The sequence below is a fragment of the Sciurus carolinensis genome, chromosome 16, assembly GCF_902686445.1.
Source record: "Sciurus carolinensis chromosome 16, mSciCar1.2, whole genome shotgun sequence".
NCBI classification, from domain to species: Eukaryota; Metazoa; Chordata; class Mammalia; order Rodentia; family Sciuridae; genus Sciurus; species Sciurus carolinensis.
Window position 1 is genome coordinate 42,954,026 of NC_062228.1, and position 26,840 is coordinate 42,980,865.

At 55.9% G+C, this 26,840-nt stretch overlaps 2 protein-coding genes and 1 long non-coding RNA gene across 12 annotated transcripts; 2 read left to right on the top strand and 1 right to left on the bottom strand.

Moving 5' to 3' along the window:
- Window positions 1–1,643: 1,643 nt before the first annotated feature.
- Lsr (lipolysis stimulated lipoprotein receptor) lies at window positions 1,644–15,241 on the top strand. 6 transcript variants are annotated; one of them, XM_047527512.1, is made up of 10 exons: window positions 1,644–1,916; window positions 3,098–3,442; window positions 8,600–8,719; window positions 10,710–10,766; window positions 11,260–11,406; window positions 13,598–13,771; window positions 13,905–13,961; window positions 14,062–14,190; window positions 14,392–15,023; window positions 15,106–15,241. In XM_047527512.1, exons 1-10 carry the CDS (start codon window positions 1,823–1,825, stop codon window positions 15,139–15,141), a joined length of 1,791 nt encoding a protein of 596 aa, XP_047383468.1. In that variant the 5' UTR covers window positions 1,644–1,822; the 3' UTR covers window positions 15,142–15,241. The 6 variants fall into 6 exon arrangements, with proteins under 6 accessions (XP_047383468.1, XP_047383472.1, XP_047383467.1 ...); XM_047527511.1 differs by having other exon boundaries at window positions 1,645–1,916; window positions 14,059–14,190; XM_047527515.1 differs by lacking the exon at window positions 10,710–10,766 and having other exon boundaries at window positions 1,645–1,916.
- On the bottom strand, window positions 6,629–16,487 carry LOC124966442 (uncharacterized). Of its 2 annotated transcripts, none has more exons than XR_007105345.1 (6): window positions 15,612–16,487; window positions 9,988–14,884; window positions 8,608–8,743; window positions 8,267–8,400; window positions 7,647–7,742; window positions 6,629–7,415 (listed from the first exon to the last, which is right to left on the bottom strand). It is a non-coding gene; the product is annotated as an uncharacterized LOC124966442 (long non-coding RNA). The 2 variants fall into 2 exon arrangements; XR_007105344.1 differs by having other exon boundaries at window positions 7,647–7,745.
- Window positions 15,660–25,843, top strand: Usf2 (upstream transcription factor 2, c-fos interacting). 4 transcript variants are annotated; one of them, XM_047527606.1, is made up of 10 exons: window positions 15,660–16,493; window positions 16,762–16,808; window positions 16,917–17,035; window positions 17,172–17,372; window positions 17,781–17,931; window positions 18,052–18,139; window positions 18,429–18,487; window positions 24,650–24,767; window positions 24,948–25,076; window positions 25,157–25,843. In XM_047527606.1, the coding sequence occupies exons 1-10, from the start codon at window positions 16,432–16,434 to the stop codon at window positions 25,167–25,169; spliced, it is 987 nt and encodes a 328-aa protein (XP_047383562.1). In that variant the 5' UTR covers window positions 15,660–16,431; the 3' UTR covers window positions 25,170–25,843. The 4 variants fall into 4 exon arrangements, with proteins under 4 accessions (XP_047383562.1, XP_047383563.1, XP_047383564.1 ...); XM_047527605.1 differs by having other exon boundaries at window positions 15,674–16,493; window positions 24,673–24,767; XM_047527607.1 differs by lacking the exon at window positions 18,052–18,139 and having other exon boundaries at window positions 24,673–24,767.
- The last annotated feature ends 997 nt before the right edge of the window (window positions 25,844–26,840 follow it).

Genomic DNA, 26,840 nt, shown 5'->3' on the forward strand with positions numbered 1-26,840 from the left:
CAAAGAGATCCTGAGATATAATCACTGTCAAAAGTCAAAGATAAAGAGACAATCTTGAAAGCAACAAGAGAAGTAATTTGTCACATTTAAGGAATCCTCAATAAGATTATTGACAAATTTCTGGGGAGGCTGAGGCAGGAGGATCACAGGCCAACCTCAGCTACTCAGCAAGGCCCTGAGCAACTTAACAAGACCTCCTCTCAAAATAAAAAACAAACAAACAAAAAAAGGGATGGGGATGTTACTCAGTGGTTAAACACTCCTGGGTTCAATCCCTAGTTAAAAAAAAACAAACAAAAAAACCTATACTCAGAAAAACTATCCTCTAACAACCAGGGAGAAATTAAGACATCATCACATAAACAAAAGCTGAAGGACTCTATTACGACTAGACCTGTCCTCTAAGAAATGCTAACAGGAGTCCTTCAGTTTGAAATAAAAGGACAATAAACAGTGACTTGAAGTCATATGAAGAATTAAAGATCTCTGGGAAAGATAAATACATGAGCGATTACAAAAACTAATCTTATTGCAATTTTGGTTTGCAATTTCAGTTTTTATTGCTTACATGATATACAAGAAAATGTATAAAGTAATCATTAATTTTTATCGTTAAAAAAAAATCAGGCCACCCTAAGTTCTCTGAGTGGAAGGATTCAGTTGAGAACTTGCTTGAGTACCGAACCCAGCAGCCAGGGGGCCAGTCTGCAACCTCCAGCCGTCCGACCTGAGGGTGCGCTCCCCATTTGACGCCACCGGGAGGCAGCAGAGTCGCGCCTAGCGCCGCCCGGGTGGCTTGCAGAGGCAGCACCCTGCCCCGGGCGCAGGTGGCCAGTCCCCGGGAATTCCTGGGCGGAAACGGGTCTCCCGCCTCGCGCCTCCGCCCGGCCCCTTTAAGAGTGTGAGTTTCCGGAGGCCTGACCTAGGGCCAGGGATGCCCGGGAGCCCAACCACCAGTTGAGGGCAGGGGGAGGCGGGAAAAGCTTCCGAAGTAGAATTCTAACTTTTTCAAGGCTTGAGTCCCACGGGGCGTTCCGAGAGGGTCGGAGCTTCCCTTCGGGGGACTTCGCTTGACTCTTTAGGTCACTTAACTAGGACGTGTGCGGAGCCCGCGGAGCCTCGCGCACCGCGGCTCAAGCCCGCGGGCTGGAGAGCAGGCGCCGCAGGCGCGTTTCCCCAGCCGGCCGGCTCAGGCTCGCCCCTCCCCGCAGGGCGCACCTAGGCGGGTCCATCGCCGGCCCGGGAGAGGGGTGTGAGCAGGAAGAGAGCAGGTGCGCGGCAGGACCCGCCCCCTCCTAACAGGTGACTCTCCCCAAGCCAGTCCCTGTCCTCGGGATCTCGGTCCGCTCTGCCCGGCTGGGGCGGGACGGGGCCGGGGGAGACCCGCAGTCTGCGGGCGCCCTCCTGGCCGGTCGGTCACTTGGTTTCGGCCCTGGGGGCAGGAGCACACCTGGGTCAGCCCACTTCCGGGGAGGGAAGCTGAGGAGCCCCTCCCCACTGCCCACTCCTAGCCCGGCCCTGGGCTCCCACCCTTGTGTACCTGGGCCGATCCATTCCCAGGACGCGCAGGGGGTGGGGTGGCTCGGAGAACCGCCGCGGGTCAGGCAAGTTTCTCCCCGAAAGCTGAAAGCCTGCGCTTCGTCCACGTTGTTTCTGTTGGTCAAACTCCTAGAACTCGGCAGGATAGACTTGGAATAGGGACAAGGAGCGGAAGTGGAAAAGGGAGGAGCGTGCACCCCTCCCGGCCTTGGCGCTCACCGCGCCCCCTACCCTCCCGGGATCGGGAGGGGACGCGCGGGGCCGACGCGCCCAGACGGCCTCGATGGCGCGGGTAGCCAGTGTTAGTCCCTTGGCGTCCGGCGCCCACCCGGCCGCGGCCGTCCTCCTGTGGCTCTTTCTCAGCACCTGGTGCACAGGTAAGGGATGTGGGGCCTCGGGTGCCGTGGAACCGGGGGAGGGCACTACACGGGGGGATGGATTCAGTTCTGTGCGGCCCAGGCGGCGGAAGAACAAGGGTGGGGGTTGGCTGGTGCGAAGGCGCAAAGGCTCAGGACGTCCAGATTCGCCGGGTTTGGGGAGATCCTTTCTGTGCCCGAGTGAGGGGAATTCCCATCCTCTCACCGAGCGCTCCCCGCGCCCTAGTCGCAAGACAGCAGTAAGTGAAACTCCCCGGATCATAAGCCCTGGAGCAGCAGGGAGACGGGGACCCTTTGTAGGTTAGGGATGGAGGACTGCCCGACCACGGGAAAGGCTGAAGTGGGATCTTGGGCTTAGCCGGCGATTTCTGAGTGTTGGGGTAACGGGGAAAGGGTTAGATTGGAGAGGTGGATCAGACGTTTCCTAAAGGAAGAGATCAAGAAATAGTGCCCAGGCCTCGAGTGGGTGTGGGATTGGGGACTTCCCACCACCTCAGCCCCACCCACCTCTCGCGGGTTCCGTGGTATCTCTGCGTAAGAGACTAGTATGATGGACTTATGGACCCGAAACCATCTTCTGCAGGGCAGCTGTAGCCTGGATTGGCTGTTCGCCCTGGTCGGGGAGAGGGGGCTTTGTCTTGCAGCACGTGTATTTAGGGGTGTGGTTGAGATGACTTTCGGTAGGGTGAGGTGGGAAGTTGATGGAAATGTTGTGGGGGCTTCAGCCATTCCAGGAAAACACAGGCAAATTTATCCAAAATTCACAAACTCGGGTAACTTGGAACCCTGGGCAAGTTCTTTTTGAGCTGAGATCTTGAGCCCTGGCGGGCTCTGCCGTGGCTATTTGGGCTTGCCCCTACAGGCCACAGAGGGAATGGGGAAGGGTAGAGAGGGTAGACTGGGGTGATTCAGAGGCCATAATGTGGAAAGGAGGATGGACAGCACATTCCAGTAAAATGGCCATTGACCTCATATCTGCTACTTTTCAAACCCAAGGGTCTATAAAATGGGCATGACTGTGAGCTACCTCACCAGGCCTGGGAATTAGAGGACAATGTGTGCCAGGTGCTCTGGACAGCCACACACTTGTGTCAAGCTGGTGATGAGTGATGTGGCTCCTTCTTGTTGAAGTTTTTTCCTGAGCTTGCAGTGATCCTTGCTGACTCTCCTCTTGCTCTCAGCCCCTGCCAGTGGCATCCAGGTGACAGTGTCTGACCCCTACCATGTAGTGATACTGTTCCAGCCTGTGACCCTGCCCTGCTCCTACCAGATGACCACGACCCTCACGGCGCCTATCGTAATCTGGAAGTACAAGTCCTTCTGCAGGGACCGCATTGCTGACGCCTTCTCTCCAGCCAGCGTAGACAACCAGATCAATGCCCAGCTGGCAGCAGGCAATCCCGGCTACAACCCCTACGTGGAGTGCCAGGACAGTGTGCGCACAGTCAGGGTTGTGGCCACCAAGCAGGGCAACGCCGTGACCCTGGGAGACTACTACCAGGGCCGGAGGATCACCATCACAGGAAGTACGTGGAACCTGGTGACTGGGGAGGTTGGCTTGGGTTGGTGGTGGGGCAGGCTTCCTGGTGCCCAGCCTGGAGTCCTCACCTAAAAGCTCTTGAGCACCTGTACCTGAAAGAACCCACAGAGGGAGGACTCCTTCCATCCGTCTATTCCTTTATCCCCACAACACAGATTTACTGAGTACCTGCTGTATAGCAGGTGCAGTTCTAGACTCTGGGAGCACAGCAGTAAGCAAAACCATGCAGTCACTTCCCTCGTTGGCTTACATTGCACTGAGGGAAAAAAAGCACAACATATACTGTCAAATGCTTGCAGATAAAGAAAACTGGGTAATGAAGAGAGGGGCAGGGGTTTGTTCTATAATAATATGAATAATACCAGCAATGAGAAATAAAATTTAAAGAAGTGACATTAATAAAGGGCCTGCTATGTGCCAGGTTCTAATCCAGTTTTATTTACATGGATTAACTCATTTAGACCACACGGCCATTGAATGAATTGATTGTATTATTGTCATTTTACAGAGACCCAGAAAGATAAAGTAACTTTCACAGCTGATTACTCAGCTGGTTCCAACTCAGCGTCTTTGGGCTGAGTCTCTAAGCTCCTCAGCTCTGGGCAGGGAATCAGCAGAGGGCCTCATGACATGAGTAAACTGCATGGGCAGGCGACACTAGCGGAGAAAGCCCATGCCTTCCCAGGCACAGTGCATGCGTTCTCCCATTGAGCGGTCTCTAGCACATTTCACACTCATGACTGAAGTGCAGATGTGTTAAGTAACCTGTCCAGGTAGTAAGGAGCTGGCACTGGGATTCCAATCAGGCAGCCCGAGGGCCCTTGTTCTTAGCCATAATGCTGCCTCTTGATAGCAAGTGCCCTTGGGATTCAGTATGGGGAAAGTCATTTCATTCATTCATTCATTCATTCATTCAATATTTATCAAGCATCTCCTCCATACCAGGTGCTGTTAGGTACTGGGGTTCAGAATGGGCAAGGTCCCTTCCCCGCTGGAGAGAACATTCTAGCAGGGTGAGAGTGGTAAAAAATAAGCAGATTAAGAAAGAAAGGAATTTCAGATCGTGCTCAGTGCAACAGAGAAAATAGCAGTGGAGGAAGCCGAGCCTGCCTTACAGCCTGTTCCAGTGAGATCTGAAGTGGTGCTGGGAGCTGGCCCTAAAGAATTTAGAAGGCCGAGAGGAAGGGGCTGAGCAGCCGTGAGCCAGGGATGAAGACTTGCTCACATAACCGTGTGCCCTCTCAGCTACCTGGAAGAAAGATTCGAGTTTGAATCTTGGGCGTCCGGGCAGAGGTGGGAACAAGAGAAGGGTGGATCCCTTTGCAGACCCAGAGTGACCAAGCTGTGGAGCACTCTCCTACCACTGTGTCAGACCACAGATGGAAAGAAAGGAAGGCAGGGTTCCAGGGACTGAACCCATCAGTCCTGTTTCAGGGGAGGGACCAGACTTGCCCTGAATTTCCATGGCAGGTCAGCCCTAAGCATCCTGCCATTTTTGAGGTTGGAGGACTTCTTGGGGGTTCACCCTATATGGACGCCCTCTCTTCCAACCCAGGGGCCTGTCCAGCATGGATCAGACATGCATGCCCAGCCCCTGCAGGACAATCCAAATACAGAGCCTGCCCTTGAGGGCCACCTAGAATCAGGTCTCCTTTGCTGTGCACAGAACTCCAGAATGACCGCAACTCTATCAGGGGAAGGGGGGCGGGGGGGTGCTTTAGGCTCCAGAGACCTCAAGGGCCTGTGTCTTTCAGACGCCCTTGACCTGAGCCAGTGTTTGCTAAGGGCCATGATAGGTAAACGTCCATTGTGTCTGTCCTTCAGGAAACCCAGTAGCTGTGAGACCTTCCTCCATATCAGCTTCGAGGACAAGGAGAAATGGACCTCTGTGGTGTTCCTTGGGTCACCAACCTTTCTGGGTTTAAACGTAGAAGCAGTCCTGGGCAAACCAGAGGTGTCCCTCCTCTTGGAGTGGATCTGCCTCTCTTCTGTTCTTCCCTGCCCTGGGCAAGGTGGAGTGCTAGCATTGGAGGTCCTGTTTCTATCTCAAGCTGCTTGAGGCCATGCAAGTCCTGTCCGCAGCACTGGAGCAGAGACTCCTTGGACCTCTGAAATCGTGAGGGCCACCTCTGCTTGTGTAGTTAAGAAACCTGAGGCCAGAATCATGGAGGAGGTCCAGCTTCTGTCCCCACTGGAGACCAGCATCTTTTCTTTTCACTGAAAATGATTAAGACAGTGCCTAGCCCCTGTGATCTTAGGGCCAGCCCTTGACCAAGGACAGGGTGCGCCTGCAGGAAGGAAGTGGGCCCAGGCCTTAGGATTAACCAAAAGAGGCCGGAAAGTCCTATTTTGCTTGAGTTTTGAAACATGCAGGCCAAACAAAACATACCGAGGTCCACAGATCCGGTCCTGGAGACCCCAGGTTTCAACTTCTGGCCTATATAATTGTTTGCCACGGTGGGGGGTTCCTGTCCACCTCTTTGGCTTTGGGCTTGGCCCAGCTCTTGAGCTCTGGTGTTGGAGAGACATGGGTAGGAGCTCCTGAGCAACTCATGGGGGACAGGAACAGGCTAGAGGCGACCCAGCCAGGAGAGCTCTATAGCAGCCACAGTCTTCCCAGCCCAGCAGCTCCCCTTGGCCTGACCCAGTGCCCTCCTTCGTGGTGGCACTTTGAGAGCAATAACTGTGGGTGTCCCCATGCACAGCCACCTACTGATGTATCTCAAAGATATAGGTGGAAAACGGTGGGCCAAGAGGACATTGCAGGGAAAGTCTGGAGGATTTAGGAGGTCAGAGTTTCTGAGGATTCAATGAAAGAATGGGTCTATACATAGTAAAGAATGGGTCAGCACATAGTAAAAGCTCAATAAAGAGTGGCCATCTGCTCTGAAGGTCACCTCTGTCCTTCCCTGGTTTCCTTATTCAACATTGCATAACCCCCACCTGCATGCCTGGTACTTTCTCTCTGCCTTCCCTGCTTCACTTGCTCCAAACTGTTTATCACTGCATGATGTGCAATATGGTGAAGTTTTTGTTGTTGTTGTTTGTTTTTTCATTGTCTCTCTCCCTCAGTCAGTTAGAATCTGAGCTCCATAAAGGCAAGTTCTCCATAGTAGTGGTTCTCAAACATCTTGGTCTTCAGGTCTCTTTTTATACCTTTAAAGACTTCAAATTTTTTTTTTTTTTTTTTTTTTAATAGCAAACAAACTAAGAGGAACTTTAAAAACATTTCAAAGTACAACAATGAACTCATTATTAAAATAACATATCTTTATGAAAAAGTAACTACATTTTCCAAAACAAAATATTTTTTAATGAGAAGAGTGGCATTGTTTTCTGTTTGCAAAGTCTCTTGAAAGTCTTACTGGATAGAAGAAGCTGGGTCCTCAACACTGTGTCAGTCTATTGTGATATTGCTCAAATGTCACCTGCCCTCTGAAAATGCCCACTTATAAGAGATAAAGGGGAAAAGGCAAGTAATTATGAAAATAACTTTAACTTCAAGGATCCCCAGAAAGGGTCTTGAGGAACCAGGAATCACAGTACACAGATCATTTTGAGAACCACTGTTTTGTAGTATGCCAGGTGCCTCAAAAGAGCCTGGAATATAAGCTGTATCCAGCGGTTATTTGTTAAATGTTGAATGAACGAATCAAGTGTCTATTTGAGTGTAGCCATGTGCCCAGAATACTGGAACAGACAACAGAAGCTAAGGAAGGTCAGCATGAGGAGAGGAGGGGTACTTTTCTGCTCCTTGGCCAGTCCCTGTGTCTGGCCAGCAGCAACCAAGACAGACTTGTTTCTGCATGCAGGGCAAGTTCTCACAGGGGCAGAGGTGGGCAGTGGGCACCTGGGTGATGAACTTCGCCCGTTGGGCAGGAGAGCCACAGGGGGTGGGATGGCCAGGGAGCACTCCTCCATGCTGAGGCTTGATTAACGGGAAGGAACCAGCCCTGAGTCTGCAGGGACAGGGGTGGGAGGTGAACCAGTAGGAAGGTAAGCTGAGGGAGGGCCGAGCCCAACGTGTTGGGGGACAACATGGAGGCCAGCCTGTGCAGAGCCCACTGAGCAAAGGAGATGGCAGGGATGAGGCTGGCATGGTAGCCCAGGGCCACCTGGGTCCAGGGAGGTTTGGGAAGGATGTGGACAGGCACTGTTGAAAGGGGTCTTTCTGAGGATGTGAGGCCTACCTTTGAGGAAGGGGCTCCAGTTCTTTTATTCCTTCAGCACTGGAGAGTATTGTGCCCCTGTGTGCTGGATGCTGTGGGTGAGGACACTCACAGTTACTGCTGTCAGAGATGTCATGGAGAAGGGCATTGGGTCCACGGGCCAGGTCAGGCAAGGCAACAGGAACCAGAGAGGTTGGAAAGAAGGTGGCCATGAACCGTGGGGCTTTCCTGGCTGCAATGCCTATGTCTAGCCTGCTCCTGTCCCCCATGGGCCCGAGGCAGAGTCGCCAAGCTGGTGCCGCCCTGGCCCACATTGGTGAGTGGCTGAAGGGATTTAACTAATGAGAGCCTGAGGAGTAGAGAGGGTGTGCTGCAAGACTTTCATTAGTGGCATAATTAATAGGCTCCTGGCCTGAGGCTGCTTCAGACTGGGCTTCCCCAAGCCTTGGACCTGGCCTGGAATGTGGGGACAGAAGGGGAGGGTGTGGGGGTGGACAGGGAACTGGGAGAGTCGGTCTCTCCCACACATCACACCCACTCTTCCTCTGCCTGGGCAGCTCTATCTGGAATCTGGCCTAGTTAGTCTGCCTCCTCCCTCTGGACCCCTCCCCCAGGTCTGCACTGGTGTCAGGAGATCACACCTTGTGCTGGAGAGGTGGGGAGGATGGTTCTGAGTTGCAAGCACTGGCCCCACAGTCAACCCGACGCGGCTCTGCCGGCAACGAGCGGTGTCGCTTCAGGTGGATTGGGTCACCTCTCAGTTGGGCCCCGACTTCTGAAACAGCCCACGTTCAGTGTTCAGAACAAGGCATGGGGCGTAGCAGCCCTTGGTGAGGACACATTCCCACTGGATTCACTTGCAGCCCCGCCCCCTTGTTCCCTGCTCACTGTGCCCATGCTGGGGGGCTCAGGCCCCGTTGGGGTTAGACGCCCCGTCCCATGAGGTACCCTCACGCCATCTCTTCCCACCCCAGATGCTGACCTGACATTCGAGCAGACGGCTTGGGGGGACAGTGGTGTGTACTATTGCTCCGTGGTGTCGGCCCAGGATCTCCAGGGGAACAACGAGGCCTATGCAGAGCTCATTGTCCTTGGTGAGTGGGGCTGGTCTTTGTGGTCTGGGGAAGGAGAAGGGGAGTGAGCCCTTCTGTCCCTTTGGTGCCTTCTGTGTCCTCCCTCTGCCCTCCAGCCCACTCCCTGGGCTCTTTCTCCTGCTTTGCTCTCCCCTCGTGGCACCGCCAGTCACTTGAGCTTCTCTGTGTCCTGCACCCCAGGAAGGGACCCTCCCGCTGCCGTGTTCCAGGTCAGCCAGAGCCAAACTAAGAATGGAGAGAATCAGGGATTCTACTCCTGTTCCCAGTCTTTCTGAAAAACAGACATGCTTAGCTGTAATGGGCAGTGAGTGAAGAGGATCGTGTGTATTGCGTGTGTTGCGGGTGGTGTTCAGGACCCCTCTCCAGAACCACAGTCCCAGGATGCTCCACCCCCTTGGGTGAAAGGGCATAGTGTTTACACAGAACCTACTTCTCATTCTCCTGTATACTTCAAATCATCTTTCTTACTTTTAATACTTGATATAATGTAAATGCTATGTAAGCAGTTGTTACACTGTATTACTTAAGCAAGGGGGGGAGAGTTCTGTACTTGTTCAGTAAGGATACTTTTTCTTCTTTTTACATATTCTCAGTCCTCCCTGTCAGGGCCGCATTGCACTTTGGAGCCCCTTGACAGAACAGACAGGGTCTTTGTCTTTTGACCTGCTAGGAAGTGTGCAAGTTTGTATCTAAAATGAGGGTGGCACCAGATGCCAGGGGCAGGATGGGGTGTCTAAAAGCAGCCCCACGTGGCTGGGAGGCCTCCACACCCTGCAGAGGGGATGCTGCCGTGGGCCAGGTGCTCCATAATGCGCAGTGTGTGGTGTGTGCTGGTGTGATTGATGTCATGAGCCGTAGAGCACCATCCTTTCATGTGTGTGACCAAGCGGGCAGGCCAGGGGAACGCAGGCCACGGTGCTCATTCCAGGAAGCTCTGGAAAAGCACACCCTTGGCACCAGCATTTCTCAGTTTAATCCCAGATCCCGTTCACCCTTTAAACACTGTGAGGGTCTCAGAGGACTTGTTCAGAGTTTTTGTGGGTTATGTCTGTAGTTGCTTGGTGTTAGAAACTGAAACGGGCTACTTTTTAAAGCACAAGATACACAAGCGCACAAACCATTAGCTATCAAGGCAATGATGTCATCGTGTCACAGAGGCTCTGGAAAGCCCCACGTGAGGAGGCGTGCAAAAAGAGCAAATAATGCTTTGGTGCCATGAGAAGGGTCTGAGCCCCATCAACAGGACCACACTTCGAGAACCAACTTACATGCTCTGCCCCCTCGTCAGAGCCCAGGTGCCCAGCGTGCTCTCTGTGAGAGCTGCTGTGCACATGCATAGGCTCCCATGATGCACTGCTCGTAGGGCACAGAGCTCCCGGGGCACCTGAGGGAAGGTACAGACTGGGTTAGGACACATGCACATGTGACAGAATGCATAGACGGAGGATGGAACCCTGGTGGGTCACAATCAGGATCAATATGACTTTCATGGGCCATAGGTATTTTTGCCTTTGAAGGCCCCTTCCTCCATTAAAAAAAAAAAAAAAAAAGAAGACTCCATTTTTATATACTTAGTATTACTAGTTTTTTTCTTCAGATTTAAAAAAAAATTAAAAATTTTGCTGGGTCCTAGTGTGCTGGGCATACTCTGCTTGATTCAACAGATTGTTGCTGGTAGGACCCATGGAGGCGGGAGAGTGACTGGGCTGAGGTCAACCCTTCCAGCCCCCATGGGGTGTGTGTTGGAACCCGCTGGGGCTGAGAGCAGGTGGGTATGTGATGGCAGCCTTCACACCCACCAGCACCCACCTGTAAGCAGGGGTGGGGGCAGGCACCACATGCCAGGTCCCTGCTAGGCCACCAGCCTCTCCCCTGCCTGCTCTGCTGCAGGGCACACCTACTAGCAGCCTGGAGCTGGGCATTTTTAGGGACAGGGCTGCCTGGGCTGGCTCTGGCTGGCATAATCTCCTGTTCTCTTTTGTCCCTCCAGGCAGGACCTCTGGGGTGACTGAACTCTTACCTGATTTTCAGGCGGGGCCCATGGAAGGTATGGGGGTGGAGTCCTCAGTGGGGCTTCTCTCTGGCATTCTCCGCAACCCTTAATCACTGTTCGCTGTGAACCCCACTAACTCCATCTCACCTTGTGGCATCTAGTGGCCTAGCTCTGGGCTTGGAGGTGGGCTGGGCTGGCTGAGGAGGGACCTGGGGTGTAGGCAGGGGCTCCTGTGACTGGCGCCAGCTGTGTTCTTCAGGGGTTTGGGTCTGGGCCGTGGCTCGCTCTCCATCTTCCTTAGGCCACGTTACCTCTTGTTTTCTGCCTTCTCCACTTGAAGCCAGGGGGATCCCTAATTTGGGGACTGGACCCAATTGTAGAGGGTCAGGTATCCCTCTGCTACTGTGCCCCACACTCTGGCAGAGACTAAGGAGGGCTGCAGGTCTCCCGCCCATGTTTGGCTCTGCGCTGTCCCTGCAGAGCCCTTCTGTTCCTGTCTGCTGTTTTCTGGCCTCCCGGCTCAGGGCCTGTTCTGGTCTCTCTGCAGACTGGCTCTTTGTGGTCGTGGTGTGCCTGGCTGTCTTCCTTGTCTTTCTCCTCCTGGGCATTTGCTGGTGTCAGTGCTGCCCACATACCTGCTGCTGTTACGTCAGGTGCCCCTGCTGCCCGGAGAAGTGCTGCTGCCCGGAGGCCCGTAAGTGCTCCTCTCGCCGCCCTCACGCAGCCTCCCTGCTGGGCAGGTGCACCTGCCCACCCTGGGACGGCACCCCAGCTGCAGGCTGGACGGTTAGCAGTAGGGAGACGGTCATTCAGGGAGGAGCTGCTGTCTTAGATGATCATTTACTTACTTCAACTTTTAATTTTTGTTTATTGAGGGTTTTTGTTTTTTTAGTGTGACTTACGAACGTGGTTTAAAAATAAAGTCTAACAATATAAGATATTATTCACAGGGAAGTGAGGATCCCTTTAAAAACAAAAATCTCAAATGTAAAAGTTAAGAAAACAAGATCTACAGCCCTGTGTAATTCCAGCAACTTTTGAAAAGCACACGTCGACATGCACACTGGGTATGTGACGTGGAGCCTGTGTTTAAGGGCGCATCTAGTGTGTCCGAGGGGGTACCTGTGGAAGGTCGGAAACAGAAGTAGGATGGGAGATGAAGGGGACAAAGGACACAAAGCAAAGAGAGAGGAGAAGAAAGCTAGTCTCCCTCCCACCACTGCCTCACTCCCCTCCTCAGGGACAAAGCTGTCACCAGTTGCTTAGTCCTTCAGGAGGGCGAACAGCTAGGCCAGTACTGCACACAATGCAAAGGCACTGGCAGGAAAACAGGCCTTGGGTAGGTGGAGTTTGAGGCTGGCTAGACACCTGATGGGCTGAGAAGCCTGGCGAGACCTGGCCCTAGTCTCCGTCTTCTCTGTAAAATGGGGCTCATGGCAGAGCTCACTAGGCTGGGTGAGTCTGGGATTTGGCGAACTCAGGTGCATGGCCTGTGGGGCTGGGCCTGGGTGCTGTTCCCTGCTAGCTGTAGGACACTGGTTTAGCCTCTACTAGCAATGCCTTCAGGCCAGGGTGTATGTAGCTCGGGGCCTTGCCAGACACTGTGACCTCTGGCCAGCAGCATTCCCTCCTCTGTGAGCTTGAAGGGAAGACTGGGAGAGTGCCCAGGATGCTGCAGCTCCGTCCATGCCAGCTAGTACTATGGTGGGCAACCTGGCTCCTCAAAGTATCACTCTCACCACTTTTAGTTGGGAGCTTTGGCTCAGCTGGCGAGTGTTAATCCATTTTATAGATTCAGAAGAGAAATTTAAAGGACTGCCACCAAGTTTTCAGTTAACCCACTGAGACCCATGCGGTGGTCAACGGTGCGGCACCTCCTCCGCCTACCCCAGGACTGTCGCAGACCCTCCCCATGTTACTGCTCTAGCCCCAGCCACAGCCCCCTGCAGATCCATCAGCAAGCAGCTCCGACTGCTAATTACAACACAGCAAATCAGTCACCTGGGCTGATGGAAGGGTCTCTCCTAGGTGGGGCTGAGCACTTACTCTTCCGTTTCTGAACCAAACCAAATCAGAAGTGTAGGGCGTCTCCCTGAGCCCGTGGAATACCAAGGAGGAAGTGACTTGCCCAGGGCCCAGTGACTAGGCCACAGAGCAGCCCTGAGACCCAGCCTCCTGCTGTGGAGAGGAAGGAAGCAAGGATTTGCCCTTGAGCTGTCAAGCCTAGAGCCAGGCTGGCTGGCAGGGTGGGAGTGGGCGGGGCTGGGAGTTGGAAAGCCTAGAAGAGCTATTTTGCTGCTCCTCTGAGGCAGACAAGTTAACTCCTGAGCCCCTGTGTGCCTGTGTCAGATCAACTTCCTTTCCTTGTGTCTGGGTATGGAAGATGATCCAGCAGGCATGACAGCAAAGTGGACATGGGATCCCCCAGAGGCTCTGCCACCCAAGGGGAAACTCAGTCTCAAACTTGGTCTCAGCCTGTGGGATAGTGGCAGGCCCCATACGTGGGCTTTATCTAAAGAGGTGGCTTTGCTCACTGTCGTCTAAGCACAGCCCAGCCCAGCCATGACTTTATATGAGGTAGTGGAGAGTTGGGATTTCACGTAGATCCTTTTGACTGTTGGCAAACCAACATAAGGTCAAACCAAATATATTGGCCTGCCAGACTGGGGGCTGTGGACTGCCAGTGTGCAGCCACCCCCCCCCCCCCCCCCCAATTCTGAAAGCTCCATGAGAGTCACACAGGTGAGAACTTTAGCTGAGGTTCCCTGCCTCAGGGGCACTGCAGTAATGGGGTGGGGGAGGCAAGCCCACAGCTCTTCAGAACCCCATCACACTAGGGCAGCACTGCTCTTGGCCACCTTCTCATGCCCACTGTGCCCTCCCAGTGTATGCAGCTGGCAAAGCAGCCACATCAGGCGTCCCAAGTATCTACGCCCCAAGCACCTACGCCCACCTCTCCCCGGCCAAGACCCCACCCCCACCGCCAGCCATGATTCCCATGGGCCCTGTCTACAATGGATACCCCGGAGGGTACCCTGGAGATTTCGACAGGAGCTCAGGTGAGGCTGGAGTGGAGCTGGACTGGGCACTGGACACACAGGGGGCTGGGGCTGGGAGGAAGAGTGGGTGGGAGGTGCTGGGAATGCAAGGCTCGCTCTGGGTGGGCAGCCACTGACAGCCAATCTCCCCCAGTTGGCCACAGCTCCCAGGTGCCCCTGCTTCGGGATACAGACAACAGTGTGACCTCTGGTGAGAACTTGTCATTCTCAGGTTGGACATGCCTGTAGAAGTAAGGGGTGGGTTCGTGTCCACCTTCTGAAACTGATCACCTTCATCCTGTCCCTAGAAGTCCGAAGTGGCTACAGGATCCAGGCCAGCCAGCAGGATGACTCCATGAGAGTCCTGTACTACATGGAGAAAGAACTAGCCAACTTTGACCCCTCCAGACCTGGCCCTGCCAATGGCCGTGTGGAACGTGGTGAGGAGACCTGGAGTCCAAGGGCTCCCTGAGGGGAGGGGGAAGCATGGCTCCTTTCTACCTGCCCCAAGGAGGCTTGTTAAAAACCTTGAACATAGTCCTTCCTTCCCTACCACTGCACCTAAGGAGTGTTTGAGCCAAGGGGTGACAGCTGCTAGCCCTGGTCCATGCCAGCGTCAGTGACATCCCCCTTCCCTACAGCTATGAGTGAAGTCACCTCCCTCCATGAAGATGACTGGCGATCCCGGCCTTCACGGGGTCCTGCCCTCACTCCAATCAGGGATGAGGAGTGGGGTCGACAGTCCCCCCGGAGTCCCAGGAGATGGGAGCAGGAGCCCCCAACAGAGCGGCCAGGGAGTGGCTGGGGAGCCAGGCGACCCCGGGCCCACTCTGTGGATGCTCTGGATGATCTTACCCGCCCGGGTTCTGCTGAATCTGGAAGGAGGTCTCCCCCAAGTAGTGGGAGGAGAGGACGGGCCTACGCACCCCCACGAAGCCGTAGCCGTGATGACCTCTACGACCCAGATGACTCCAGGGACTTTCCACATTCACGAGATCCTCACTATGATGACTTCAGGTCTAGGGACCGCCCTCAGGTGGACCCCAGATCCCGCCACTACCGACTCCGGGAGTCTCGGGATGAAGGCTCCAGGTCTGGGGACCCGCAATATGATGGGCGTCTAGTAGAAGAGGCCTTAAGGAAAAAGGGGCCAGGGGAGAAGAGGAAACATTACAGGGATGAAGAGGAAGAAGAGGAGGCCTACTACCCTCCGCCACCTCCCCCGTACTCTGAGACGGATTCCCAGGCCTCCCGGGAGCGGAGGCTTAAGAAGGTGAGCAGATTGTCCTCCCTGAGGTTAGACCCTGCCCTCTTCGCAGGCCCGCCCAGTTTACACTCTTCTTTCTCCTTTGCAGAACTTGGCCCTGAGTCGGGAAAGTTTAGTCGTCTGACCTCACGTTTTGTATGTAGCTTTTGTACTTTTTTTTTTTTTTAATTTGAGGGAAATTATGATGAAGATCTTCCTCTTGTAATTCTAATAAAATTGATAATCACAAAGCAATGTCTCCAGACAAGTATTTGTTTTGCTGCGCGAGGTGGGGGACCACCTGGGCAGCTGCTGTGTGTCTGGAAATGCCACGTCCCGTTTCTCCTGGAGCTGGAGTCCTGAGTCAGGAGGAAGGGACCCAGCCTGCCGCCTGCCTTCTGCCTTCTGCCCCTGCCTCTGCCTCTACCCCTGCCCCTGCCCCGGCCAGGAGTACGTGCCCCACGCCGCCTCCGCCCGGTCCCTGCGTGCGCGCCGCGGCCCCGCCCAGGCGTGCGCATGCGCCTCGCGCCTCCGCCTTCTCGCCCAGTAGCCGGGAGCGCGCGCGCGCGCGCCCCTTTACCCTTCCACCCTGTTCACCGCCCCCCCACGACCTACTTTGCTGTCTTCAAACCCCGGCAGCCTGCCTGGCCCCCAGGCGACCAGAGCCCCACCTCCGGGTCCCCCGGTGTTCCATCCGGGCCCACGTTCCATCCAGCGGCGGGCGGCGGGAGGCCGCGGGAGGCGGTGGCGGCGACCTCACGCCCCGCCGAGACCCAGGCCCGCGCGTGCCCGCCGCCATCGGAGACAGACAGCGCGCGCGCTCCCCGGGGGCTGCCCTCCCCCCGCGCGCGTCAGTCCCGGGCTCGCGCCGCCGCCGCCGCCGCCGCCGCCGCCGCGCGCGCGCAGCTCAAGTAAAGGAGGAAAAAAAAGGGGGAAAAAATAGAAAGCGGCGGCGGCTGCAGCAGCGATCCGCCGCCGAACGGGTCCAGGCCGGGAGGCGGGCGCGCGAACCGGCGATCTAGGGGAGAGGCGGCGGCCATCCAGAGCGGGCCTTGTTAAAATAAGTCGCGGCGGCGGCGGCGGCTGCTCAGGGAAGGAGGCCCGAGGGCCGCGTGCAGCGGGCGGGGGGCGGCCGCGCTGAGTCCCGGAGCCTCCGGCAGCCCGGAGTCGGCGGGCGGGCGGAGGCGGCGGCGGCAGGAGGAGGCGGCGGCTGCAGGAGCGACGGCGGCGGCGGCGGCGGCATCTCCTCCTCACATGACCCCACTGTTTGTCCCCGTGATCAGCGCGAGCGGCTCCCGTGTCTCCTCCGTCCCCTCCTGCCGCGCGGCGTGAGCGCCGGGCTCGGGGCCCCCCCGGCCGCCCGCCCCCTCCCCTCCCTCCCTCCCCCCTCCCCTCCCCCCCCGGGCCCCGCGCCCCCCCCGCCCCCACCCCCCCCATGGACATGCTGGACCCGGGTCTGGATCCCGCTGCCTCGGCCACCGCTGCTGCCGCCGCCAGGTAAGAGCGCCCGGCGGGCCGGTGCCCCCGCGCGCCCGGGTCCCGGCCCTTCGGCCTGCCGGCCGGGCCGCCATGATCCCGAGCGACCGCCGGGCCCGGCTCAAAATGGAGGCCGCGAGGGAGGGGGCGCCCGGTGCCTAGCGCCCCCGGCCCGCCACCCGGGCGGTGTCGGGCCCCAGACCCGGCGGGCGGCGTGGGGCCCTGCCCCTGGGCGAAGGGGCGTGGGCAGCCCTGACCCTGACCCCTCTTCCTCCTGTCCCTGCCGCAGCCACGACAAGGGACCCGAGGCCGAGGAGGGCGTCGAGCTGCAAGAAGGTGAGTGCTTGCGGGTCCACTGGGGCTGCGGCCCACGCCCGGAGAGGGGCTGGGGGCGCTGTGACCCCGCGCGACCGCTGATCATTGCCCCCTGCACTCCGACCTCAGGCGGGGACGGCCCTGGGGCGGAGGAGCAGACGGCGGTGGCCATCGCCAGCGTCCAGCAGGCGGCGTTCGGTGACCACAACATCCAGTACCAGTTCCGCACAGAGAATAATGGAGGACAGGTGAGGCAGCGGGCCGGGAGCCCGGCGGGCCAGTGGCGGGCTGAGCCGGGGCGGGCGCGCGGGCGGGCTGAGAGGCTCCGACCTGGCCCCAGCCCGGGCCCCAGCGCCGGTCTCGTCGCTCTGCCGCCCCCTGCAGGTGACATACCGCGTAGTCCAGGTGACTGATGGTCAGCTGGACGGCCAGGGCGACACAGCTGGCGCCGTCAGCGTCGTGTCCACGGCTGCCTTTGCGGGGGGGCAGCAGGCTGTGACCCAGGTGGGCGTGGACGGGGCAGCCCAGCGCCCTGGCCCCGCCGCTGCCTCTGTGCCCCCAGGTCCCGCAGCACCCTTCCCGCTGGTAGGTGCCCACCAACTTCTGGGGGTAAGGAGAGGGGACGCTAATTCTACCCTTGGAAGCCCCAGGGGGTGGGACAGGTGGCACACAGATGCCGCCTTTAGTTTGTCAGATGGTGTGGGGTCAGGTGCCTGTTGAGCAGAGTGAATCCTTAGATCTCTTGGAGTTTGTCTGTCCTTCCTGTAAAATGGACATGAGGTCTCTAAGAGGAAATCCTCTTAGAGTAAAAAATGGAGAGGCTCAGCAAGCGAGGGCTGAGTATCTGTCAAACTGCGTGGCTGTCACAGACACCAGACAGAATAGTGCACTCAGAGGGCTACCTCCTCCCTACAGAATGCACCAAACATCAAGCCCAGCAACAAGAGGGACAGAGATAGCTAAGGGTGGCCTCTGTGTCCTCCTACTCCCCAGGCTGTAATCCAAAATCCCTTCAGCAATGGTGGCAGCCCAGCAGCGGAGGCTGTCAGTGGAGAGGCCCGGTTTGCCTATTTCCCCGCATCCAGTGTGGGAGATACCACTGCTGTGTCCGTGCAAACCACCGACCAGAGCTTGCAGGCTGGAGGTAAGGAGAGGAAGTGGCAAGGGTGGAAGGCAGGGGAAGCAACAGGCCTATCAGGGAGGGAAGTCCCCAACCAGTTCCAACTCTGCCCCATCTTGGTGCTAACCCCTGCTTCCCCTGCAGGCCAGTTCTATGTCATGATGACACCCCAGGATGTGCTGCAGACAGGAACACAGAGGACGATCGCACCCCGGACACACCCCTATTCCCCGTAGGTGCAGGAGTCTCAGTCCCAGGGATGCTGGGAGGTCTGGTATTGAGGCCAGAGGAAGGGAGGGTTTTCTGGCCTCTGAGCTGGGCAGGTCAGCACACAGCAGGCACCAGGTGCATTTTTTAGTCTGTTTCATCTTCTGAAGTACAAGTAGAGAAACTTACCATGCTCTTGTTTTCTGCGCACGAATTTGCCAGGCAAAGATAATTATGGAGTCTGACTTTTCAAATAAATGCTTAGGTAAAGGAGCCTGAGATAATAGGTGCCCATTTTTTTTTTTCTTTTCTAGAAAAATCGACGGAACCAGAACACCACGGGATGAGAGAAGGAGAGCTCAGCACAATGAAGGTAAGGACAGATGGGGCTCCTGGGCCAACCCAGGCTGCAGCCTCCTAGGCACAACCAATCCTGGGTTTGGCATTTCAGACAGGGAGGCAGCTGAAGCCCATTACCAGACATGTCCCAAATGTTTGGCAGGTGCTTGTTGAATGCTGGAACAATCCAATGGAGGAACAAGAGAGGAGAGCGTGGGGTCAAGAACAGATAGGCAGTTGGAATTGGCCAAGTGTTTTTGTAGTACTGGGCTTATGGTTTTACCTTGGTGATTAGCATCTAAAATGGCAGAATTTACATTCACATAGAGATGTCTTGCTCCTCTTGAGAAACTGTGTTGATCTGACTGCCCTGGACCAAGTTGGCAGCTGTTGTGCCCTTGCACAACAGTTCCGTGCCGATCTGCCTCTAGCCGTAGCTCTGGTCCTCTGGAGCACACACTTGAGGAGGGAGCCATAGGAAACTGCCTCTGGCTACTGAGGCCAGACCATCTTACTCTTGCTAGAAACAGCACATCCCATCCTGAACTCTTTTCCGTTGGTGCTATTCTCTGGTCTTCCCATCTCGATCATTGCCGCTGCAGATGTAGCAGCCTGTAGGCGCCAAGGGTGCACCGACACCCAAACAGCCAACACCGGATAAATATTTACTGACCCTACATCCCTGGCCTGGAGCCTGGCCTGGAGCATGGAGGCTCAGAAGAGGGAGGACCTGTGGCTGAGGGGATGTTGGAGGTGCAGTGATGGGAGGCTCCCCGGGAGGACTTTGGGAGCACAGACTGTGGGGGTTAGGTTGCTTTAGGAGTGCTGGTTCATTTGTAGTAGAGGTTCCATGTGGTGGCCTTGGGAGCCGGGCCTGGAGGGTTGAGGACAGCCTTGGGTGCTAGGGGCAAGGTCCTGAGTCCTGCAGCATTTGATGTGGGGTGGAGTTTCTCCCCAAGCATTTCTGTTTTCAGCCGCTGGCTGGTTCAGGCTTTTGGTCAATGCTTACATTCCCTGGCAGCCCCCGTGCAGTGGGTAATAGAGCAGTTGAGGTCTTGGCTCTCACAGCGTGCACTGTGGTGGCAGAAGCAAGCCACACGAAGCTGCAACATGGCTTCTGGTGGCATGGTAGGGCACTTGGCTGGGTGAGGAGGTAGAGAGGAATGATAGCCTCTTGAGAGGTGACATTTGGGCAGAGGCATGAATGGATCTTAGGAAAGGAGACTCTTGGGGATCTGGGAAGAGTCCCAGACAGCAGGGAGTATGGGAAACGGCCTGGGCCCCGAGCTGCCATGCACAGGGCAAGAGCAGAACTCAGGAAAGAAAGGCTGAAGGGAGCGTTGCCAGGACCAGATTCTTTGGGGCCTGCTGAGAGACCTTCCCAGGTGGTTGTCCCTGCCCCTGGAGTTGGGTTCTACTGTGACAGAAGCCAGTGGAAAGTTCCTGTGTGGAGACTGATGGTAAAAGTGGCGGGAAACCAGAAGTTATGAAAGTAGGAGCTGACTGCAGGTATCCACCTGAGACCCCCAGGAGTGAAAGAGGACCGTGTGGAGAGAAGGGTCCACAGCTGAGGAGGCAGGCCCTTGACTGAGAGCAGGTTGCTTTCAAGGGAAAGTGTGAGTTGGAGGTTGGTTTGGGTTGATGTGAGGGGCTGGGAGTTTGTGGGCCCTGCCATGGGCCACCAGAGCAGCCCGGTTCCTGCCTCATGGCCTCAGGCTGGTGTTTAATGCTCTGCCTGTGTTGTCCTCTGGAAGATGGCACTAACACTCCCACCCTGGGGCTCCCCGAGGGGATTAGCGATCTGAGGCACGGGAGGCCCCACGGCTGTGGTGTGGCAAGAGGGAAGTACACAGCCTGAGTGCCCTCCAGCCACCATCCCACCCAACTCTGTCTCCCTCCCAGTTCAGCCTCCCAGCACCTTCCAGTAGTTCTCATCCTCCAAAAAGCAGTTTTCTTCATAACCTTGCCCTCACCCTCCAGCTACATCCTGCCCTCCCACTAAACTGCACAACCCTTGACTCACCATTGCCCATCCTCCTTGTTCCCTTGGCATTCTGGCCCCACAGATTGGCTCCATTGAAGGTCATCCACGATGACCTCATTGCCAAATCCACTGACTTTCTTTCCTGTCTGAGCTCTGAGCATCTGACTGTGCCTGCCTTCAGGAATGTTCCTTTCTCTTCTACCCTCTTGGATTCTCCTACAGTCTTTGCTTCTCCTTCTCCACCTGTTCCTCAGAGCAAAGTCCCCCAACTTTTCCTGGGAGGTTCATTAACAATCAGGGTCTCAGGACTCTGCCTGCAGGTTCCAAATGACTAGTCAGAGGGAATCTGTTTCTAGTGCACGTTCCAGGTACTTCACACCAGGCAAGTTTGGGGAATGGCTTTGGCAACTGGTGCTTCTTAAGGTCTCTTCCATCCACCTCAGAAGTATGATTCATGAGGTCCAGGGATGGCCCCTCAGAAGGTCTGGTTGGTCAGTGTCCCTGACACTCTGGCCCCAGTTGTAGGTACCCATCATTCTCTTTTCTCCAAGAGAGTCTGTGGCAACGCAAGCTGTGCCCTCCCAGGGTTTTGCCCGCCACCTGGATCCTGGTGCTGTGCAAAGCTGTGTTGACTCCATTCTCCTCTCTTGGACTCTAGACCCCTGTTCAGAAGTGCCACTCAAAATCTCCATCACCCCTGTCTGAGACACCTCAAAATCAACTTTGTCCAAAAGAGAACTGTTTCCCCTCCCCAGAGCTTCCGGTGCAACACTTCCCTTTCCAGAGCAGCAAAAGGCAGCCCTGTCACAGCCACCCAAACCAGAAACCCTAGGCCAGAGCAGCTTGCCGTTCTGCACTCTCGTGCCCCGCGTCCATGGTCTTCAGGACTGTGTAAAGTGGATCTCACATCGGCTTCTCCTCCTCTTACCCACCTGGTGACTTTGCAGGAGCCTCTCCCGAGAGGACACCTGCAGGGGCCTGAGGGAATGCAATATGTTCGATGTGTCACAGAGGGGACTAGGGGGCCCCAGTGAACTGGGGTGCATGGGTCAGCCTGTGGCCAGCAATCCAAATTGTTACATGAAATCTGACTTAAATGCCAGATTGAATTGCTTTTAATATTCCTAATTTCTTCCTTTTACTTACTTTCAACTTAAATTTGCTGTTTTTCTTTATGTGTTTGTGTGTGTGTGTGTTTTTCTGACTCCCTCACTTTTTAATATGATTTTAAAACTTTCTTTTTTTTCCTAATGCAAGCATTTATAGTTGTAAATTTCCCTCTAACACTGCTTTAGATGGATTTTGTCTTCATTGTCCTTCAGTGCAAAATATTTTCTAATTTTCCTTCTGATTTCTTTGACCCTTGGGTCATATAGAAGTGTGTTGCTTTAATTTCCAAATATTTGTGGGTTTTCTGGATATCGTTTTGTTAATTGATGTTTAATTTAGTTCTCTTGTGGTCAGAGACCATACTCTATGTGGTTTCAAATTCTTTGAACTTACTGAGACCTTAGGCCTCACTGTGGTCCAGCCGGGTGAAAGTGCTGTGTGCACTTGACTGGCTGCGTGTCTGTTGCAGTGGGCAAAGGTTCTCTCCGTGACAAGGAGGCCAGTTTGGCCGAGAGTGTTGGAATTTTCTCTCCTGGCGTTTTTTGTTTGTTCTGTCGACTTTTTCTTGTAGTTGTTGAGAGAGGAATGTTGACTTCTCAAACTAGATTGTGAATTTGTCCATTCCTCTCTTCAGTCCTGGTAGGTTTTGCTCTAATTTGTTTGAAGTGTTGTGTGGGTGTAACAGAAGTTCTCCCATGGAGTGGACGTGACCTTAGCCTTTCTCCATTCAAAAGTGCGATGATGTCTTCCCAAGCCACAGGCTTGACCCACTCACCACTGCTTGGTGACAAGCCCCGGGCCTGTGGGGCTACAGCTCTGGAGGAAGCACTGAGGTCCAGCCCCGCCAGCAGAGCATGCAAGACTGACCACCTGTTGGCACCTCTTCCTGCCACCCTACCTCCCACAGTGTTTTCATGTCACCATTTCTGGGCTCTTGCCACCTATCGCCTGATGCCCCTCGTCACGGGAGCCAGATGTTCTTAAGTCTCCTCTGAAGATTCACCTAGCCTCTGTCCCATGCAGAAAATTCTGCCCCACCTGGCCTTCCCAGGCACTTTTTAGTCTTCACTGTAAGACATTCACTCTGGGGTCACAGAGTCAGGGGCTGATTCCATCCTGGATCCCAGTCTCATGGAGGGTCCCACATGCTACCATGCAGCAGTAAGGCTTTTAGAGGTAAATGTCCCCCTGCCCCTGATGGCCTGGAATGAGGAGTGCTGAGAGATGTGTCTGCAGCTGGGCGCTGGCTCAGGAGGCCTGGGTGTGGAAGGGAGAGGAAGTTGAGAGGTAGCTGTTGCAGAGAGCACTGGGACAGACACTGCGAGGGACGTGGCGGGTGGAGCTGCCAGACCCCACCAGGACCCTCAGCTTTGCGGCTGCTTGTGGCCATGGAGTCCCCATAAGGTGCCACCACCCTACATGGCAGATGCTATTCACCACCACAGAGATGGGATGTGAAGCTGCACCAGAGCCCAGAGCAGAGTCAGCTCAGCCCCAGCAGCGAGCGCAGCCCTGGCCTTCTGAGCGTGGTGCTGGCAGGTTTCTAAAAGAAGAAAGGACAGCCAGGAGAAGCAGGGCCCGGGGAAGGGAGGCCGAGGGGAGATGAGTGTCCTTGGAGGGTGATGTCACCCAGGCCAGCATGGGAGGCCTTTGGAGGCAGGGAAAGCTGATCAGCAGGAATGGACAAACCCAGGGAAGACCGTGGCTCTGCACTCACAGGCCATGAGCAGCCGGCTCGGAGGAGCAGGGCCAGGGGAGGTGCTGCACTCGCTCGCCCTCCTTTCTCTCTCTTCCGGTTTCCCATCGTCACCGTCCAACCCTTAGATCTTGCTCCCTTGTCCTCTTTTCCAAATTCAACCCAAGCACAGGCTCTGTTCCCCAGCCCACAAACTCTGTAGACTTGAACCCTCCTGGCAGAGCGTGGGGCTAGGGTGAGGGTAGCTGGGAGTACCTTGGTCTTCTGTGTCCCCATAGTGTGTGGTCCTGAACGTGGCAGGTAATGCAGGCCTGGGGCAGTCTCGCCTCAGTAGACCTGAGAGGAACTCAGGCCCCAGTGCACGTGGCTCCTGGGGAGCATCCTAGGACAGAGCATGGGCCAAAGGAAGAGCACGTGCCCTATCTGCAGGGGGTGGCTGCCACCCAGCTCAGCTGACTGTGCGTGAGATTGTGGAGTTTACAAATAAAATCACACACCTGGACTTTTCAAGTGCAGTTCTCTATTAGTCCACTATCTTTGGCCTTCAAGGTGTAGGTAGGGTTCATGTTCATGTTCCATCATGCTCCCCAAGAGCAGATGGATGACCTTGGGGAGCCTTTGAGAGCTATGGGTGCCAGTCTGGGGAGCTGAAGTTAAATCCTGGAAAAGGATTTTAAATAGGGGCAAGACAAGATTAGACTTTGATTTTAAAGATGAGAGAGAAAGCCAGGCACGGTGGCTCACGCCATCAATCCCAATGGCTCGGGAGGCTAAGGTAGGAGGATTGTGAGTTCTCAAGGCCAGCCTCAGCAGCTTGGAGACCCTAAGCAACTCAGCGAGATCCTGTCTCTAAATAAAATATAAAGCAGGGCTGGGGATATGGCTTAGTGTTTAGGAAGTGCCCCTGGGTTCAATCTCTTTTACCAAAAAAATTTTTAGAAAGAGTGAGAAAACAAGAGCATGAGACCCAGAGTTTCTGAGGAGATGTAGGGGTTGTGGGCACTGAAGTGTTTGTTACTGGGACCTGTGTAAGTCTTGCCTCCCAAGAAGATGAGCCCACTATGCCCATTGTCTATTTTTCAAAGGAAGCCAGAGATGCCCATCAGGATGAGAATTATCCTAATTTTTAAACGTTGACTCAGATGTTTATCAGTGTGCTGGGCAGGCCAACAAAATGGACACCCATCCCTGGCTTCTGATTTCTGCCCAGAAGGTGCGTGGCACTCGGGGGTCAGGACTTGATCGTTCCTCCGTGTGAAGCAGCGGAGCTGGCTTGGGGAAGGCCTGTCTAGGTTCACGTCTTGGCACCTCGGGGCCGTAGTCCTAGGCAGGGCCCCGGCCATGCCTCGGTGTGCTCAGGCCTGACAGTCTGTGCTGCACACCTGGCGTGCTGTCCTGGTGGCCAGGATTATTGCTGTTTTTCCTGCAGTGGAGCGGAGGCGGAGGGACAAGATCAACAACTGGATCGTCCAACTTTCAAAAATCATTCCAGATTGTAATGCAGACAACAGCAAGACAGGAGCGGTGAGTGTCCGCTGCCCCCTCTGGCCAGGCGGCTACTTGGCCTTTCATGGCCTCAGTGGTCCAGTTTCCCAGGCGCCTTCCAGGAAGTCTGGCTGACAGTGGGCACAGATTGTCCCGGGGTGGTGGGGTGGGATGGTGGGCAGTGCTCCCGCTGATGCTCTTGCCCACCTGCTGCCCCAGAGTAAAGGGGGCATCCTGTCGAAGGCCTGCGATTACATCCGGGAGCTACGCCAGACCAACCAGCGCATGCAGGAGACCTTCAAGGAGGCCGAGCGGCTGCAGATGGACAACGAGCTCCTCCGGCAACAGGTGAGAGCCGGGGCTGGAGCCAGGCTGGGGCCTCGGGAGCCGGCGCCTGGCTCGCTCACTCGCCCCTGTGGCTTCTGCAGATCGAGGAGCTGAAGAATGAGAATGCCCTGCTTCGAGCCCAGCTGCAGCAGCACAACCTGGAGATGGTGGGCGAGAGCACCCGGCAGTGACGCCCGCTCCCACCGTGCAGCCGCCGCCGGCCTCTGCTGCCCCCTCCCCCAGCCCTTAGCACAGAGAGGGACAGACGCCCCTCCCCCAGCTGCGTTTTTTATAGTAGATTTTTAACAAAAACGGGGAGAAATAATGCATTTCTGTGGATACATTGCCCACCGCCCTCCTCAACTTGGGACCCTGTCTGTTGGTCTCCCCTCCTCTGGCCCTCACCAGGCCCCGGCGCTTCTAGTGGTCTCACCTGGGGGCGAGAGGGAAGACAGAGGCCCTGCTGCTTCCCGCTGCTTCCTTGGTCTCTAGAGGTGCTGAGACAGGGTGCTTATGGGAAGGAGGGAGCCTTGGGGGGGCCGTCCCTGGGGCCTGGACCTAAGCAGGGAGGCCATGTCCCACCTCACCTCTTGTTTCTGGATCCCTGCTCCCTCTGGGGTGTGTGTATGTGTGTGCGCGTGTGCGTGCGTGCGTGTGTTTGTGTGTGTGTGTGTGTGTGTGTGTGTGTGTGTGTGTGTTAATTTTCTTTATGGAAAAATGGACAAAAAAAATAGAGAGAGAGAGGTATTTAACTGCAATAAACTGGCCCCTGTGGCCCCCGCCTTGTCTGTCTGTGTCTGCATTTCAGGTGTGGGAGGCCTGGCATCCGTACGGAGCTCCTTGAGGGCAGGGCTTCAGCTGCTGGGGTCGTGGCCGTGTGCCAGTCCTTGCCATCCCACACCAGTTGGCACCCAGTCTGTGGGTTGGAGACTCAGGCATGGATGTGGGGTTGGGGGGCTGGGGTCAAGGACATGCTCCATGCTGGAGGAGAGGCTGGGGTCCCTTGTGTCAGCGATTCCTGAAAACAGGCCCTGTTCCTGGCCCTGCCCTTCTGGGCTGAAGGCCTCCCCTCTGCACCAGCCAATGATGGGGCCTGGCCTTGAGCCCCCCACCCCCAGGGAGGGCAGGTGGCCAGGAAGCCAGGCTTGGCCCGTCAGCCTGTCGCCTCGCACTGTGGCTCTGGCGCCTGTGCCGTGACCCCTGCCCCTGGGTGGTGATGAAACCTGGCCTGAGCTGAGACAGCGATGCTGGTAGGGCGGGGGATGCTGTTGTCTCGGGGTGCACATGCCACTGTCCTCGGCCCTCCTGCAGCACCTGATGCTCATGCGCTCCCAAGATCAGGCCTGCCGCATCCCCACACTGAGCTCCAAGGGCCTCCCAACTGTCTGTCCCCTGACAGCCCATCCCCTTTTCCTGGTCATCCCCTTGTGAAGCCATCTCTGAGTGTGGCCAGAGGAGCCACCTAGCAGAGTGAGGGGCTGTGGCAGGGAGCAGCCCTCACTCCCCGGCATCCGTCCACTTCTGTGGTTTCAAGTCACAGTGGCCAACTGCCTTCTCCAGAATTGAGGTGGGAGGGTCTCCTGAGCCACACGCACTGCGAGGCGGCCCAGGTAGTGGATGGGAACGAAGGCACCACACGGCCCTGGTTCATCCCCACCCAGAAACATCCTGGGGAACAAGCTCAAAAGCAATACAAAATAAAACCTTGCTGATTGCGGTGTGCTGACGTGAGACCCTAAAGTGCAGAGCTGGGGTGAGGAGGGTGCGGGCCTGCTGAGCCAGGTC